General features: G+C 41.9%; 2 protein-coding genes across 14 annotated transcripts in view; both read right to left on the bottom strand.

The window, feature by feature from the left end:
- Nucleotides 1-3,149: 3,149 nt before the first annotated feature.
- LOC110522456 (transcriptional repressor protein YY1) lies at nucleotides 3,150-10,591 on the bottom strand. 7 transcript variants are annotated; one of them, XM_021600865.2, is made up of 6 exons: nucleotides 9,846-10,371; nucleotides 6,353-6,554; nucleotides 6,019-6,063; nucleotides 5,693-5,753; nucleotides 4,433-4,591; nucleotides 3,150-4,284 (listed from the first exon to the last, which is right to left on the bottom strand). In XM_021600865.2, exons 1-6 carry the CDS (start codon nucleotides 10,369-10,371, stop codon nucleotides 4,102-4,104), a joined length of 1,176 nt encoding a protein of 391 aa, XP_021456540.1. In that variant the 3' UTR covers nucleotides 3,150-4,101. The 7 variants fall into 7 exon arrangements, with proteins under 7 accessions (XP_021456540.1, XP_021456541.1, XP_021456543.1 ...); XM_021600866.2 differs by having other exon boundaries at nucleotides 3,795-4,284; nucleotides 6,353-6,542; nucleotides 9,846-10,591; XM_021600868.2 differs by having other exon boundaries at nucleotides 3,795-4,284; nucleotides 6,392-6,554.
- Nucleotides 10,592-11,895: 1,304 nt separating this feature from the next.
- LOC110522454 (ena/VASP-like protein) overlaps nucleotides 11,896-13,357 on the bottom strand; it is a 152,196-nt gene continuing 150,734 nt past the window's right edge. For all 7 annotated transcript variants that reach the window (XM_021600860.2, XM_021600863.2, XM_021600859.2 and 4 more), the window contains 2 exons: nucleotides 13,219-13,276; nucleotides 11,896-12,918 (listed from right to left, as the gene is read on the bottom strand). In XM_021600860.2, the coding sequence (XP_021456535.1) occupies nucleotides 12,881-12,918; nucleotides 13,219-13,276 (96 nt within the window). In that variant the 3' untranslated portion in view covers nucleotides 11,896-12,880. The remainder of the gene's footprint in view (nucleotides 12,919-13,218; nucleotides 13,277-13,357) is intronic.

Genomic DNA, 13,357 nt, shown 5'->3' with positions numbered 1-13,357 from the left:
AGAGTTGCGTGTTTTGGCGCTCTGCTCGCGCCATGACTGCTGCTGCAGTTATGGAATTCAGGGATTTTTTCAGCGCTTGCTCATTCGCTCAGCCTCTCACGTCTCGGTTACCTTGGCAACATATTTCTGCATGAAAATACCATCTGAGAGAAGCGAGCTGTGCCCACCGCAAAGAACCAAAACGACAACATTTATGTGTCAAGAGCAGCAATGATCCTCACAGAGAGACTCCTCAACCGCAGTCAATTGGCCACGCATAAGTGAAGTGCTTCATACATGTCATTTGTGATCGGCTATTAGTTGGCCCTTGGTTTAAAGTTAGGGTAAGTAACTAGGCTACATGTGCATTTTTTTAAACATTTTTTAAATTTAACCAGGTAGGCCAGTTGAGAACAAGTTCTCATTTACAACTGCGACCTGGCCAAGATAAAGCAAAGCAGTGCGACCCAAACAACAACACAGAGTTACACATGGAATAAACAAACGTACAGTCAATAATAAAACATATTTTAAAAACACGTGCAAATCTCAAAGGACATTGGTCAAAAGTGGTGCACTGTGTGGGGAATAGACTGTCCTTTGGGAAGTAATCTGTAATAGGAAAACGCATCGAATGGAAATTGATACCATGGGCACGCGCACATGCATATGCTCACAAGGCAGAGCAGCGCAAGGATCGGGGACATCATTAAAGAATGTAAAATAATAGATAAAAAAAGGGCCCGGGTCGAATCCTGTTTGATTCCCTACTTTACATTTGCGTGGGAAAGATGTAGTGCTGTATGCTTTGCATATATAATTCCCTCCCAGTTAGTATTGGGTATGATATGTAACCAAATCATTCCCTATAGTGTTATGTGCCAAAATACATTTTTATTAAAGAAAATCCAACCGTTAGATGTGGTGAAGGCCAGACTTTTTGGCTTGGCAACAACAATCTAGAAGAGTTGTCTAAAGCAGAGACCAACACAATGGTGTCCAGGCTAACCTTTCTGCAATACATCACAAAAACCAGAGGGGTCATTGCCTCATGGGAGAGAAGAGCCTAATGAAATAAGCATCTAAGAGAGCAGGTGTTGGTGTCTTTACAGACTTCAGCTGCATAACAAGTAGCGTGCTTTACCACCCTTGCCTTTGTCAATCAAAACAGCCAATTGCCTGAATGAATGCTCCATAAATAAGCAGAATTCTTCCTGAGCAATATTTTCAATTATGGCGTACACACACAGCCAGACAGGTAGGAAGAAGTAACAGGAACGCGTGGCTCTTTAAGACAGTTGCTTTAAGACACCAATCAGAATGTCTCATCCCCATGCGCTGTCATCTGATCCGATGGAATGGACAGTTTGTGAATTTCAACTAGGTGTTTTAGAGGTGCCTGTGATTCCTGTGACCTGTTTAAGAAGCAGATGTATTTTTTGAGAGGGAATACATAAGTAGCCTAATTTCCCTGTAAAGGATCTTTGAAACCATTTATTCTTGTTTCAGTTGAGTTAAATCCATTCAAGGTGGATTTGGGAAAAAGAAAACAAGAAAGAAACCAATACTTTGTTGAACTCACACAAATGCTGTTTAGTCTGTCTATAAGCCATGGACATTAAGAGGGCATTTTCATTTAAGCATTGACCAGTCTATCTATACCAGTCTTTGTGTCAGTGCATACAGAGGTTATAGGTTTCTGCTGCACAGATAGCCCAGGCACCCTCTCTCAAATCAGGATCTCAAGGTCAGAACAGAAGTAGGCTACTTCCCATTCTTCCCATCTTATCACAGACTGATTCAGAGCTGACACCAGGTGTGAGAAATTTCTGGCTAATCAGTGACATGAATAAATTAACTACCAGGGGGTATGGAAAGCAGTTTATGGCCTACCTATGCAATCTCACATTTAGCAATCACTGTCACGACAGTGGTTTCAGCACCATGGACACACGACTACAATGGAGACACTCACCAAATGGTGAAAATGTCACTGTTCATGTCCCAAAAACAGATCTAGATATGATCGAAAGGAAAGCCTATAATGCATCTTGCTCTCAAATAGTTTGAGGCACAGGGTATTGAATGTCACCATTTAGTATTCAACCTAAACAAAAATGCTTTTTATGTCACCTACATGTGGTGTTTTACAGGGTCAGCCATGGTAGTACCACACCCGGGAGAAAATTGTGATGCGTTCGAAGATATATTAGGCATTCATAATTCCATGGTAGTCGAAGTGGTGTCTTTTTCCGTTGGGTTTCGCAGCACTAACAGAAAGCAAAGCATTAAACTGATATTGCACCCTGCAGAGAAGAGTAAACTACATTTCCTAAACATGTGAAGGCTGTTTTGAAGGATTTTCTCAACTTCGCCACAGGGTGTCAGTAAAACTGGCTACGGTCAGACTCGTTGCAGCATGTAGGTGGTGATCATTGATGAACAACTGACCCAGAGTTCCTGGAGGCAGGAACAACCGACCCAGAGTTCCTGGAGGCAGGAACAACCGACCCAGAGTTCCTGGAGGCAGGAACAACCGACCCAGAGTTCCTGGAGGCAGGAACAACCGACCCAGAGTTCCTGGAGGCAGGAACAACCGACCAAGAGTTCCTGGAGGCAGGAACAACCGACCAACTGACCAAGAGTTCCTGGAGGCAGGAACAACCGGATGCTGAGGTACAAGGAAAAATCTGCAGCTCATGCAGAACAGCACAAAACACCTGCCTTTGGACTTTGTATTAACCAGTGGCACTGTTCCAAATTGACTCCTAGCATCTACCTTCTTCCCCTGGGCACTTCATGTACATTTGAAATTATGGCTATTTCTCTCAGTTATAGGAGAGATATGTCTCAGGTATAGACAAGCAATAAGCTATTTCCCAAAGCCAAATCGACCCTTACGCCCCATGTGCTTCTGGAGATCAGAGGATTTGACAGGTGTTAGTAATATGGCAACAGCTCCACCTTGCTCTCTAATAGGCTAGGTGAAAGTTTCACCATATTGACTAAACCAATCAAATCCTCTCAGATCTCCACAAGTTCATAGGGCTTAGAGGTTGATTTGGGATTGGCCCCATGTCTCCAGTATAGGCAAGCAATAGGTATTTCACCACACTTATGACAACACGCCACCCTCACACCAGGCCTAGAAATTAGTGGGAAAAAAATGATTTTTTGGGATGACCTTTTTATTGTGGGCCGTTGAAATGCATGGGGTGCAAATATCAACAAAGAAAGTTCATGGTTGATGATGCCTGTACATTACATTCTAACAAAGAAACAGATGGTCACTCTGGCGATTTAATTTAATACATTTTAGTATTCAAATAGACAGGCTCGCAGTGAATCAACGGTAGGGACATGTTTCTTAGCAAAGTTGACAATTCATGAAAAAAGATAAATCAACTCATGACTAAAAGTTAAATTGGTTAACAATTTAAAAACCACACCTCTATCACAGTCTAAATCATGTCAACAGCCATACAATACAAGTATACAAGATGGTTTAATGGTTAGAAGGAATATAACCAAAAGTAAAGATTAAGATGCAGACCAAAACTTTTTTCAGAAAATACTTTGAAGCAATGTGACGGTACAGTAACGCACGTCTTGCCAGGACTATCATATGGTAAGTGGATCTAAATACTCAGGGTGGAAAAAAAACAATCAAATTGTCTTACTGAACATATCCCAAAATAAGTGTACAATATGCACACTTGTAGAAATAGAAAATTAAAATCTATGCTGAAAGTGGAAAAATAGCCTCATTGCTCTCTCTCATGCAGCTCCATGGCAGAAAGAATAGCCTGATTGCTCTCTCTCATGCAGCTCCATGGCAGAAAGAATAGTCTGTTAGTCCATGAGTTCCATATTTATGGCAATACAAATGAAGCCGCTATGAAGTGAGGAGAGAGGGGGGTGGGAGGTTGGGAGAGGGGTTTCATCTTTTTGAAGAGTGCCACTGTGTTCTTCAGTCAACCAATAGGAGAAGGGAGAATTTAATCTCCGTATTTATCAAAAAGTATTTTTCAATCATTTCCTTCTTTCATCAAAGGAGGTTTGACGTGTGGTGTCGTTAAGATGCTGCTGTGGGGGTGGGACTTGGGGCAGATCGGAGGGCTCTCATTGGTTGTTTTTGGCTTTGGCGTGTGTGAGGATGTGAGACTTGAGGTTGGTTGACTGGGCAAACTTCTTATTGCAGCCGTCAAAGGGGCATACGTAGGGCCGGTCTCCGGTGTGGATTCGAACGTGTGTGCGCAAGTTAAAGTCCAGCGAAAACCTCTTCCCACAGCCCTCAAAGGTACACTGCACACAGGAAGGAGAACATGGATGGACAAAAGGAGAGGTGTATTAGGATATAGGAGTCAATGGTAAATGTGTGTGCAGTTACTCGACATGCATTTGTCTTTTTGCATCAATCTCATAGGAGAATTTATGCAGACCAGGTACGTACTTGGAAGGGTTTCTCCCCTGTGTGAACGAGTTGGTGACGTTTGAGTTTGGAACTCTCTACGAAGGCCTTGCCACATTCGGCACAGACGTGCACACGAGGCCCGTGGGTGTGGAGATGCTTCCTCATCGCTGAATTGTCCCTGAACATCTTTGTGCAGCCCTGAGGGAGAGATTTATAGAAAGTGTTGGTATACCCGATTCCATATACACAGTGTACAAAACATTAAAGACATCTATTACAGCGACAGCTAGCTAAGAGGTTAAGAGCGTTGGGCCAGTAACCGAAAGGTCGGTGTAGGTGTACACCGGGCCGGCAAGGTGCAATAATCTGCCCATGAGCAAGGCAGTTAACCCCAAACAACTGCTCACCAACTCAATAGGAAAGTATTCTTAATGCATGTCTTAATGTATGATCATGAGTCATAATACCTGATGAGAGCACATTTAGGAATACCAACATTTGGCATTTTCTTAAATGACACTAAAATAAAGTGCAATACCTGTGTGAAATAAATATGTAAACATGGCTCAGACATTGTGTAGGCCTATGCTAGAAAGTTTTCATGCAAAGAGAAACATATGTACTTCTCATTTCCCACTCTGGACTGTCACTGTTAAGTAGCTCTCTATAGCCCTGGAGGTCCATCCATCTGTAGTAAGCGCAACAGTTCACTGACAACTTCAGCTTGCGTATATAGAGTGGGTACTACCTGTGCTGAAATGGGTAGGAGAGGACGAAGTTTGTAACGCGCTCTGAGCACTTTCACGAGGTGCTCAAACCCCCGATTCTTCTCAACCACTGAGAATGTGCACATATCTGCGGCTATAAACATACCCATCGCTCTTGTACTTTCTTTGGCCTGGTCAGAATCAGCTGTGAAGAAATGCTTGAATGCAGAGAAGAGACTAAGCCACGTTTTTTTGTGTACGTTTCCATCTTCCATTGGTAAGAATACTGCGGTGATGTCAGAATAAATGTGTCAACATGTTTGAGTTGTTGGCAGCTGCATAGGCTATTCTCGTTGAGCAGTGGTGACATGCTCTCGGTCCATCGCCATTGTAAGCTACTGAAGACAAAATGTTACCAAACTGGAGATATACGCAGCGTAGGCATAGCCCACAGTCCCAGTAGTTGCATTTATTATATATTAATTTGGGTTCACAATGCGGACAGAACAGAGGTCCCCGAACCTTTCGAGAATACATGTACCTTAACACCCCTACTGGGCAGGAAAGAAACCGTTGGAAACAGACTACTTACTTTGTGAGGGCAGGCTATCGTCCTGGGCGCGTCGTCTTCTTTTACCTTCCTCGGCTTCATCCTGAGAAAACATTGGATATGGAGTTAACTTTCAGCCTATTGCATTCACAGGGAACAGAACTCAAATCATATGTTGTCCATATACAAAATCTAATTAAGCATGTTCAATTCCTAACCAGTGAATATAAACCAGCACCCATGCAAGTGTTCCAGTATGGCTGACAACAGCCGGTTTCCTGCTATCACGGTGTTAAAGTGCTCTGTGTCAGTGTGTTGACAGTGTTCAGAGATATAAAGGCTCTCGTAGAAAGGACTCTAGAACTTACCACACTGAGTTCTGACCATAGGGACCAGCAGAGTCACTGAAGGAACTAAGAACACAGCATCCAAACGGGACAGTAAGAAATATCCGGGCTCAACACTCCCTTTAGGAAGGAGATCGGGCCAGATACCTCTGACATCTACTACAGAAAAGCTGCCTCATCAAGTGCTGCCTTCCAAGACAGGCAGACAACATGAAGAGAATCACAAATCCTGGCATCTTGCTAAACACCAATTTACAAGGTGAGCTACAAGAGAGCATAGGTGTAAATTTTGTGTGTTAGAGTTTAGGCCAAACAATAGTTTTTTTTAATTTGAGGGTGTGTTTACTGTACATACCCTTGATGGACAGGTGAGTTTAGGCAGATAGACACTGACCTGGCAAACTCTGCCAGCTGTTTGGGGTCTGACAGGTCGATGCCAGGTATCCCTCCAGGGGGCAGCTTCTTCCCCGTCATGTATTCAGAGTAGTCCGGAGGGGAATTCTCCCCAATGATCTGTTCTTCAACAACTGACTCATGGTCAATGTCTTTTTTGTCATCTAGGATACAATGCAGGGACTTAACCGAAAATAGCCATACAAGACCGGGGTAAATCATTGCAGTTTGCCCAAGCGCCAGCAGATGGCGATATTGAGTCATTTCATTTGTATTTATTATGGATCCCAATTACTCTTTCTGGGGTCCAGAAAAATTAAAGCAGTTATAACATTAAAAACTTTACATTCACAACAGATTTCATAACACATTAAGTGTGTGACCTCAGGCCCCTACTTTACTACCACATATACACAACACAAAAACCATGTGTACATGTTATTGTGTTTGTATGCACGTGTCTGTGCCTATGTTTGTTGCTTTACAGTCCCCACTGTTCCATGAGGTGTATTTTATCTGTTTTTTTTTTAAATCAAATTTTACTGCTTGCATGAGTTACTTGATGTGGAATAGAGTTCCATGTAGTCATGGTTCTATGTACTGTGCGCCTCCCAAAGTCTGTTCTGGACTGTGAAGAGACCTCTGGTGGCATGTTTTGTGGGGTATGCTGTGTGCCAGTAGTTCAAACAGACAGCTCGGTCCATTCAACATGTCAATACCTCTCACAAATACAAGTCGTGATGAAGTCAATCTCTCCTACACTTTGAGCAAGGAAAGATTGACATGCATATTAATGTTAGCTCTCAGTGTACATCTAAGGAACAGCCATTGCTGCCCTGTTGAGCCTTAAGTCCCTCTTTGTGGCACCTGACCACGCGACTGAACAGTAGTCCAGGTGCAACAAAACTAGGGCCTACCTTGACACACTCGTATCCCCCGTGGACCGGTTCATATGTAAAACATTCTCCATTCAGGCCGCAAATTAATCACTTTCCTTAACTAATATATACATTTAAATATTTATTTAACCTTTAACTGGGCAAGTAAATTAAGAACAAATTCTAATTTACAATGACGGCCTAGGAACAACTGCCTTGTTCAGGATCAGAATGACAGATTTTACCTTATCAGCCCAGGGATTCGATCTAGCAACCTTTTGGTTACTGGCCCAACGATCTAACCACTAGGCTACCTGCTGCCCCTATTTAAAAATGGCGAGAAGGTAAAAATATGCATACTTTATTAAAACACGACTTCCACCACCATGCTAAAGTGGCTAATGCCTAGGAATGCCAAGATGTTGCGTATCAGGTTTCATCAGCCTGTTGTAAACCCCTGGCTTAAAGCAGGGCCCGACATCAGGAAGTAGCATTAGCCAATCTAGCATGGCGGCCTGGTCTCAGACTAGACGTAACATAGTAAATGTAAATCCGGGACACTCAAATTAGTATTATGTTCAAAGTTAGGTATGGTTACATAAGACAGATTGTTACCTAAAGTAAATATTCACCCATTTTGAATATATATTTTTCTGCATCTGAGCAATGTTCTATTGATTCCCTGGGTCATTTATTGCTACTGCCGTTCAAGCAGGCATCCATTTGGCCGGAATGACATACTGTAGCATTGTGATAAAGCCGCTCCCACTACACTGGAAGTTAATAGCAATACGACTTTTAGATTGCAATAACATCTATCATACATCAGATTTCAAAACTGGACGATGTCTTTACACGAGGTCATCTTCACTCGAATGAGCCATTGATCATATTTTTTTGCTATATTCCTACATAGAGAAATATGGAATTTAGCAGAGGGTCTAACACATTTCTCCTTCTTGTCTGCTTCTTCAGTCCAGGGTGCATTGCATGGGGCTGTTGCAAATGTCAGACTCCACTCAGACACATTGATTGGCCAGTTGAACATGGTTAGACTCCTAAATTGATATTGCCATTTGTTTAGGCGATTTTACAGCCAACTAGCTACTTCACATGCTGATATTGACTATGGTATTGTGTGTAGCTATGTTTGCTAGCTAGCTAGCTACCCAGCTCAGAGAGCGCATTGCATTGTGGGTTTTGTAGTCAACTTGAGCTGCCACAGATTTTCACATGTTGCTACCAACCTTATAACAAACAACAAAATTAAACATTTTCACAAAATATGAGGAGTTTTGGGTGGTTTTTTAATACACTCAACCAACCACCCTGCTGAAGATGAGATTTGAACTCGCAAACTTTGGGTTGCTAGACGTTCACATTATAGACCCACCCAACTTCGCAACAATAATAGCTAACCTTAACCAATAGCCTAACTAATGTTAGCCAGCTTGATAATGTTAGCCATCTAGCTAGAATTCATATAATACATGTTGCAAATTCTAACCATAGTGTACGTTTTGCGTTTGGACGGTAAGGTGAAACGACTCAATATCGCCATCTGACGGCCTTTAGGCTACTAATCTGTTTGAAAACAGCAATACAAAAAAAACACTGAAGCAATATTTATAGACAATATAGCTAGCAGTATAGCTTTGTTTTTACAAAACAGTGACATTTAATGTATACAATCATTGATGCTGATTAAAATTACTACTATGAACATGCATCACCTTGATCCCCTGCACAGTTTATCAGCTAACGTTGTTTCTCGCTCTGCTGCTAGTCGCATTTTGGTAGCCACGCCAGGATTATTGGGTTTGCTAGTTAGCCTAGCACGCGAACGGAGAATGTTTATCATTCATGCTGGATCCAAATGCGGTTAAACGGTGCTTGTACAATGCAAGCTGTGTAGGGTCGTAGTTTTTAGGAACGTTAACTAGCTTGTGTTGCTAGCCAGCCACTATACTTGATTGAGAACTCGCTAGCTGTCGCGTGTAAAAAAGGTAACGTTGGCTGGCTAGGCAGAAGAAAAGCATCAATGGACTTGAAATAACTTGTTGGACAATATATTTGGCCAGCCGTTTAAATCGAACAAAACTAAGTTACAGGGTTACTGACCCAGTTATTGTAATCGCGGCTGAAGTAGCTACTTATCCGCAAAGTTAACGTAAGGCACCCAACTAGCTAGTTACGCCGTCGGGGCCTACTCTCTGGAGCCAGCAGCGCGCTTGCACCCCCGACCGCCGCCATCTTCGCCCGGCCGCTCTATCGCCATTTTTTCGGGCCGCCATACTGGTTCTCGGGGAACATGGCGGCGCCCAGCAACATCTAAAAACATGGCCTCCAAAACAAAAACATTTCAATCTAACCGAGACACATTTCTGCACTTCTAAAAGTGATCCCGAAGGTGGCTTGGCGAACTACGAGGGAATAGACTGGTGCAAAACGTCTACGCCCTGCAACAAGGCCTCTTGGCAAGAATCTTGCACAAGTTAACTACCAAGTACAAACAATGTGGGGAGAGAACACATATAACGTTAGCTACAGTAACATTAGATAGAACCGACGACTTACCCGAAGCCCACATTGTAACAGAGAATTCCCCCTCCATAGTCTTTATTTGCACCTGCTTCTGTTCCCATTTTCTACTGCTTGGTTCTACAGCACCCAAATAACTCTTTTGGCCAGTTTTTTTGCCACTGCCGCCTACCCCTCTCTTCGTCCGACCAACCGAGTTTTTCCCGGCTACAGTCACCAGAGTCTGTTCGATGTACTCGTCTTCCACCCCGGGTGCTGGGACGGGGATGAGGATTTGATCCTCGTAACCCCCGTCCGCAAGCATATCCGAATCATCCCCGCCAACAACTTCCTCTCTTGTCTGCACTAGGATCACTTCTTGATGGTGGTGGTGGATCGAATTCGGGTCGTCTGATACCAGCGGCTGGAGTGCTATCATCGGCTGGTCGTCGTCTCCCCCGACCACTGTAGTCTCGAAAGTCTCTACCGGTATCGTTTCCACCTCTATCTCGTGTAACTCCACTAGTTCGGCCGGCATCTCCGAGCCGTCCGCCTCAATATAAAGCGTATCGCCCGATGCCATGTTGAATCCTACCAGCTTACTTCTCACGCAGCCTGTGCTGTGCTCATTTGCCCCACAAACACCCCCTGCCCCTGTTGTTCCTCTTCGATGATCAATTATATTGACAAGACAGTCGAGTGACCGCTCTAACGATGAAAATACATGTCCTCAAAGATGGGAGAAGGCGAGATCAGGTGGGACCATTCTAGCCAATGAGAGGGCATATGCTCGTGTGAAAACTCCGATATAACGTAGTTTTTTTCAGAGTTGCCTAAATGTCATTTGCTTCCACTTATACCAGTGCATTCGTAACAACCTAACCATTGCGGAACTTATAGTCGAACAAATAAGCCTCACGTTGCAAATAAGCAATTCTTTTTTTTGTTGACTAAATTCGACACTCTCTTGACCTCCATTCAAAAATTCATAATTTCGTTGTTTTATTTTTGTGGACAGACTTTTGAGTAAACCCTGTCGCTTCGCCTTTCCCTCTCTGATAACACAAATAACTCTGTCCCAAGCCACCAATTCCTACACCACAAACATCACAAACACCCATGAGGGGTCTGGTGAGGATGCTTAGACCAACAGTTGCATTCCTTTTGATTATGTAGAGTGAATATTTTTTTGCTTGCTGAAACATTAATAAGGCCCACAATGACATTGTGGATACCTACTGGCATTAGCCCCATCTAGTCCATTGGATGTATTTCATAGTTTCATAGGCTCGTTGAATGTTTAATATTACACTACACATCAACAGGAAATAGGGATGGGCATATTGCAGTTGTTTTTTGTTTCTTGGGTTTTCTACAAATATATGTTTTCTGTAAACATACTCTATATGGGCTCTCTTGAGTGGCGCAGCGGTCTAAGGCACTGCATCTCAATACTAAAGGTGTCATTACAGACCCTGGTTTGATTCCAGGCTGTATCACAACAGGCCGTTATTGGGAGTCCCACAATTGGCCCAGTGTCGTTAGGGTTTGGCAGTCATTGTAATAAGATTTTGTATATATAGTAAAATATATCTGGTATTTTGGCGTTCTCCTAATCTGACCTCCAGGTGTCAGTATACTCAAGGGGACAAAATACCTCTCAATCCAGATAGTTGTGTAACACCTGTTGTGATGCAGTCATGTATCTGCATTACATGTGCTGTATACTGACTGCAGGAGTTTATTCATATCAGGAGGTTGCAAAGTCATGGTACAGAAAAGTCAGATAAGAAGTGTATGGAGAAGTACAGATGGGGTTCTCTGTCATGTAGGGAATCATTCATCCCTATACTTAACAATTCTCTAAATTGATCCCCAATGAATACGCCAAAGATGTTATGTGTTGTTAGAAAGTATGACTAAAACAGAGATATGTTAAAAGGAACAGATAGGCCAAATTATGTTCCTAGTGGCCCATAGTGTATGAATACACAGTCTGACTAGGTGAATGCTTGTGAATAAACACTGAATCAAAGCAGCAAATCAAGCACAACTCAAATCAAGACACAAGACTCAAATCAAGACACAACTCTCACAATCAAAGAGGTCACTTCATTTTTCCAAGACATTGTTCACAGTTTTATTTGAAATCATTTTAGTGTGTGTATATATATAACATATTTTTTTTACCAGGAAGCACTTGGTCATAAAAGGAAATAATAAAACAAACAATACTTCACCATATCGTTGCAGCCAATAAACATTTTATTAACAACATGATCACAAATACTGTGGTGTATTATTCTTTTTTTGTTCATAAGATTGCAATATCCAAAGAGCAATAGTTTATATACCACCCTCTCTTTCAGGTTCAAGACCTGTTTTAAAAAATATTTCAGTCAGTGATTACACACACACACAATTGTGTTTGGCGAAAAAGGATACAAAACTCTTTAAAAATGTTGAGGTCAGGTCATGAGAAATAAATCCGTATGTGCTTATAATTGTATTTTAAAACAAAATCAAAAGAGAAAAAAATTACAATATAAAATATAAAAGGCTGACATAAAATGATTATCATCAGTGTCATTATAATAATAATTTTGTTACTATTGTCGTCACTAAAACTGCTACTACTTATATTCACACCATTACATCTACAATAATATAAATAATAGTCATATTAATGACAATGATAGTAATAATAATGTCAAACAAACATTTTATAAATAAAAACTCCTAGAAAACCAAGATGTTACTTAATTGAATTTCATAATTGTTTCCTTTAAGACGGGAAACAGAACAGTAAACATTGGTTACCGATGGACAGATAGAGAAAGAAAAAAAGAGAAAAACAAGACCAGAGAAAGTGAAAAAATCAGTGCGAGAGTGTCCTCCATCCATCCCATTCTTCCAAACGGAACGTAAACAAACTGTTCCTGTAGTGTTACAGCAACATTGTCACGTTGCTTTAACATCACAGCAACGTGAATAAATAAATGGTTGTAGTTCGGGCCTCGATCCTCTCCTTGCCTCCTCAGACACAGCAGTGGTTGCCGTGGGGACAATGGTTCCAAAAGGTACATGACAGATTATGTCGTGCTGATTCTGCTCAGTTCTTGTCTAATGACTGGAAGAGAGAGGAGACAACAGGAGTGTTACAAGTCTTGTCATGGAGATAAGATGTGTTGTCCTGTCAGAGACCAACTCTAGTATATCAGCAGTATTACTTTCAGTTTATATGTCTCTGACGCCATCTGGAGGATAACATGTCTCACTTCTCCTTCTCTTCCAATAACAACCTAATTTGGTCAGTTCCAAACATAAGTGCAGTAAACTACATACTATAGAGATATTAGCCACAGACAGTACATTTGCTATCGAGACATTCTTGGATGAAGTGAATGAGGAACTCAGAGAGATAACGCACCATCAATGATCTCATCCTTCACCTTGTGTAATTCACGAACAACTTCTTCCAAGATTTCCTGTTCCAAGTATAAAAGTTAATCATAACAGGTATATGTTTTCATATTCACAAAGTTTATGTGCCAATAATTCACTTCAGG

Source organism: Oncorhynchus mykiss, chromosome 4, assembly GCF_013265735.2.
Source record: "Oncorhynchus mykiss isolate Arlee chromosome 4, USDA_OmykA_1.1, whole genome shotgun sequence".
NCBI classification, from domain to species: domain Eukaryota; kingdom Metazoa; phylum Chordata; class Actinopteri; order Salmoniformes; family Salmonidae; genus Oncorhynchus; species Oncorhynchus mykiss.
The sequence above is the reverse complement of the archived record's forward strand: the minus strand, read 5'-3'. Positions and strand labels throughout refer to the sequence as shown.

Coding starts and splice junctions, on each gene's coding strand:
- LOC110522456 (XM_021600865.2), bottom strand. CDS start 10,371: ATGGCATCGGGCGATACGCTTTATATTGAGGCGGACGGCTCGGAGATG. Junction 4,592..5,692: donor CGATAGCCTGCCCTCACAAA/GTAAGTAGTCTG, acceptor TCTCTCCCTCAG/GGCTGCACAAAGATGTTCAG. Junction 4,285..4,432: donor CAGGGGAGAAACCCTTCCAA/GTACGTACCTGG, acceptor TCCTGTGTGCAG/TGTACCTTTGAGGGCTGTGG.